The following is a 4587-nucleotide window of genomic DNA, read 5'->3' as shown; positions in this document are numbered from 1 at the left end:
TACCCACAACCATATTGAAATGATAAGGTTTTCTGCTTTATTCTTTTTCAACTGGTGTCCTTTGTTATGGATCCTTTCCTAGAATACTCTCACCCCAACACATGCCTTTTTACATTGATGATTCCCTTTCATGCTTTGTGTCCCATTTTAGATGTGTTTTCATCTAGGAAGTCTTCCTGAACCCCCAAGTCTTTGTCTGTGATCCCCAAACATGCTTTCATAGCTTCTGTCCTGCCACTATCTTACCATTTATAACATGGTGTTGTCATTTTATGCTTCCCTCTGGGTGTCTGTCAGTGGATCCTAAGCCCTGTGAAGGCAAGGTCTGGGTTCTTCTCTATTGACAGCTGAATCCCCAGCAATTATCAATGTGTTTGATGTACCTTTGGGCTCAACAAATTTCTGTAGATTAATGAGTTAAAGATGGAAGTAATAAATGGAATATATTTATCCTGAAGTTGTTTTGTGTGTAAATGGAGCCGCATATTTTTTAAAAGCATCTCTTTATAATAAAATGTTACCAAGAAGTAAACTAATTAACAAAGAAAAATAAACATCCTACAGTTGTAAGAGGATAAAATCTTGCTGAGAGCAGGGAGAATATCAAGGTAAGCTATTTGATCTTTCATTGAGAATCAGTTTCAAATTCTTTCGGGTTACACAGGCTAAGCAGGAGTTAAAAGAAATTGTGGTTTCTCTAAGAGATTTAGCTAGGATTCTCAGAGTCTTTATCAGATAAAAGTAAGAAAAAGTCCCTTGTCTTATTTATTGGTTCTACATTTTATCGACTTTATTTATCTTCCTTTATACCATTATTCATTCATTCAATATCTATTGTGTGCCAGATATTAACCTTACTATAGAAACTATTTTTTTCAAGTAGTCAAGTACCCTATGGAGTGTGACTTTATTTAATAGATAGAAATTCCTGTCAAATAATGAAGTGTTCATTTATTTGAGTCATCATTATTTCTGATGGTTTAGAAGTCTACAACGGGTGACATGAACAATTCAAAATGGCTCTAACGTCTGCAAGTGCCGGAGGCTGGCTCCAGCAGGTCCAGGGGTCCCTGAAGGATGGGTCAGCAAAGGAGGGAGTGAGAGAGCCCCGAGATTCTTTCTGATCACCAGGCAGGCATCTCTGCCTGTCAGTTTTGGTGTCTTTATTTAGAGGTCAAATATTAACATGGCATCAGAAAAGGGAATTTTACAATGGATAGTTCTCTGTGATAAGATATTTTTGGAAAATGTACAGAAATAGGTTTTACAGAAGTATTCTTGCAGAACTGCCCCAATTATAGTGAGGTTGAGAACTAAGAAAATAACAGGGTGTTCACATTTTAATAACACTAAGACTTAGTCATGGGTTTGTAGATACTCTTATCCATATTCATCACAGTTGCCAGGGTAAGGAAAGGTGTTTTTGAAATGTAGGCCTTAGGGAAGGAGCTGCTAGACATCATCAGTAGGAAAGGGATATGTAGTAACTTATCTTCTGCCCTTATCTGTTCCTTCTCTCTAAGTGAGGCTCTTTGTCTCCGGGCAAGACTTGATTTTCCAGTTGTATTCTTTATGGCGCTGGAAGAGCCAACCGTACCTTTAACAGTTTAGTTCATTTCCAATGCATAGAATAGCCTCTTTGAGTGTATTTACCTTTGTGTCTAGTTTTATGATTTCTAGAATAGCTAGGGCATGAGAGACATGTTTGGTTAGTTGATTTACACGTTGAACTATATGGACATCTTGGACTAACGCAACAGTAGAAAAAGGAATCTACATGTAAAGGTCAGTCTTTTATGAGTACGGGTGATTAGTCTGTTCATAGTTCGAGGGAAAGTATGGAGGGAAACAGGACCTGCTGGACACACAATGACTGTTCCCATAATCGAAAGAAGTTCCCACAATAAGTTCCTTCACAAGGTGCAATCATCATACCAGGGTCAGAATAAGGGGACAAGTCACTCCTGATATTCATCAACAAGGTACCTTAAGAAGTTGGTGCTCAAACAGAAATAATTGAGTGGGGGGTAGATATCGGTTGTCATCTGATTGGCAAGAGACCGTGCAAACTTGCTTTAACCTCACCAGGAGTTTTCTCAACTAGTAGGCTCAGAATGGCTCCCAACATGCAAGGAAATTGGAAAGTTGGGGTAATATTTGTTACTCCCCAGAGGTTAAATGGCCCTTTGCTTATAAAACCCTATGGTAGTTTTATGACATAATTTTATAGACACACTATTACTGTCCACCCTACATATAAAAATAAGAGAATTATTAATAAGAATATGCAGGAGTTTATAGGTAAATACATACATATGTATAGTGTAGTCCGTGTTTATGGCTTCTCTCTCTTGCACATGTTCCTGTTCCACTCAATGCAGAATCTATAATTCATAGTGTTTTTTTTTTTTAATTTGGTAAGTATTCCTTGCTGAGATCATCCAAAATGTCCTTTAGATCCTTGCTTCAGTTGAATCAATGTTGTGCTCCAGGAATATTTATTTCTCCCCTGAAATAGCTTTCCCTCTACACAATTTCCTAATGGCATTTTTCATCTGGTCATTTCTCAAGGTATAGATTAAGGGATTTAACATGGGAGTTACCATAGTGTAGAACACTGCCACTGCTTTATCAATAGATAAAGTAGCTGCGGGTCTCATGTACACAAATATGCAGGGCACAAAGAATAAGACGACCGCTGTGATGTGGGAGACACAGGTGGAGAGGGCTTTGCGCCTTGCCTCTAAAGTGTGGTTCCTTAGAGAGCGCAGAATGACCACATAGGAGACCATCAAGAGAAGGAAGTTTAAGACACAGATGAAACCACTGTTGGCAGCAACGAAGAGCCCTAGAGTGTGGGTATCAGTGCAGGCAAGATTGAGCAAAGGGTTCAGATCACACATAAAGTGGTCTATGACGTTAGGGCCACAGAAGGGTAATGGGATGATAAAGAGGATCTGTATGATTCCATGAAGAAAGCCTCCCACCCACACCACTCCCATTAGCAGGCCACACACTCTCTGATTCATGATGGTCGTGTAGTGCAATGGCTTGCAGATGGCCACATAGCGGTCATAGGCCATCACAGTAAGCAGGATGACATCAGCACCTCCAAAGAAATGTTCCCCAAAGATTTGGGTAATACATGCATTGAATCGGATGGTCTTCTTTTCACGGAGTGAATCTATGATCAATCTAGGGTTATTGACAGAAGAATAGCAGGCATCAATTAAGGAGAGATAGGCCAAGAAAAAGTACATGGGGGACCTCAATAATGGGCTGGCAGTGATAGTGACCAGAGTTAACACATTTCCTACCACAGAGACGATATAGATGACCAAAAACACAACAAATATGACCTTCTGCATCTTTGGATTCTCTGTGAGTCCCAGTAGAACAAACTCTGTCATGTTGCTCCTGTTCTCCATTATTTCATACTATGGTTCATTACATTACCTGAAAAAAAATCCTTTTTGATTATTGCAACCTTGAATTTTTAAGGCTCTTCATCTAGTAAATAATAAAGGACTAGATTCTATACAGTCGTGGATTCTCATAAAGTTTTCTTTCTTTTTTGAGAAGGAAAATAATATCTGAGTTCTTGAAGATTACTTAAATAACCTCATGGGTGAAGATTCTGTTAAGAGTATAGACATGAGGAACTTTGTAAACACACAGGCAGGAGATCACCTGTGCACACCTCTTTACTTGAGATGATCTAGACCTATCTAGAAATTGTCATATTGCATCTAAGTTTGAAAAGAATGGTAGGAAATGGATGTAAAGGCTATGAATGTAAAGCTAGGGATTTTCCCTTTATTTTAGGAGATGGAGAACAATGGAAGGTAATTGAGAATTTGAATGGAAGGATGAAGTGAAGTTGGAGGAAGGGTGAATCTTGGATATAACTCTGGTCAAGATCTTTGCGTGTCTTGAATGAAGTTGGCTGAGGTTCAGTAAGGGGACGGAGGTCAGAAAAAGAAATCCCAGTATCTGACTATTTAAAATAGTTGACAAAAAGTGTAACAGTGTATTTCTTATTGGAATATAATAAAATGCTCCAAGAGCTACTAAAATAACTGATAATACTTGTTGCCAAAATCCAATAACATTAAAATAGCTGATAAACATATTTTTTAATGATTCACTGCTATGTGCATGGCATGGTATTAACTTGTGTGGTTAGCATTATTTCATCCAGTTTGTAAATGAGAAAACATTCTCAGAGACTGATGTTAATGACAACAATAATGATAATGTTAACTAAAACTACTGGATACTTGCTCTGTTCAGTTTTGGTAGAAATGTGATTGCTTAATCCTCACTACAAACTTATGAGATGATGGAGAGCCTCGGTGTCCCAGTTGGTTCAGCATCCAACCCTTGGTTTCATCTCAGGTCATGGTCTGGCAGTTGTGAGATCGAGCCCCATGTCGGGTTCCACACTGGGCGGGGATCCTTGCCTGAGGTTCCCCTCTCTACATGAGTCTCTACTGCTCTTTCTCTCTCTCCCACAAACAAATCAAAAACCTATGAGATGATTACCCCTATAATTTTATACTTCTTTTACACAGTAGGCAATACAAT

At 38.7% G+C, this 4587-nt stretch overlaps 1 protein-coding gene across 1 annotated transcript; it reads right to left on the bottom strand.

Annotated features, from left to right (window-relative positions):
- Positions 1–2498: 2498 nt before the first annotated feature.
- Positions 2499–3428, bottom strand: LOC120227134 (olfactory receptor 4C46-like). The gene has a single exon (XM_039225296.1). It carries the CDS (start codon positions 3426–3428, stop codon positions 2499–2501), a length of 930 nt encoding a protein of 309 aa, XP_039081227.1.
- Positions 3429–4587: the final 1159 nt, after the last annotated feature.

The sequence above is a fragment of the Hyaena hyaena genome, unplaced genomic scaffold (genome assembly GCF_003009895.1).
Source record: "Hyaena hyaena isolate Hyena2069 unplaced genomic scaffold, ASM300989v1 scaffold_2018, whole genome shotgun sequence".
In the NCBI taxonomy this organism is placed as follows: Eukaryota; Metazoa; Chordata; class Mammalia; order Carnivora; family Hyaenidae; genus Hyaena; species Hyaena hyaena.
The sequence above is the reverse complement of the archived record's forward strand: the minus strand, read 5'-3'. Positions and strand labels throughout refer to the sequence as shown.

Coding starts and splice junctions, on each gene's coding strand:
- LOC120227134 (XM_039225296.1), bottom strand. CDS start 3,428: ATGGAGAACAGGAGCAACATGACAGAGTTTGTTCTACTGGGACTCACA.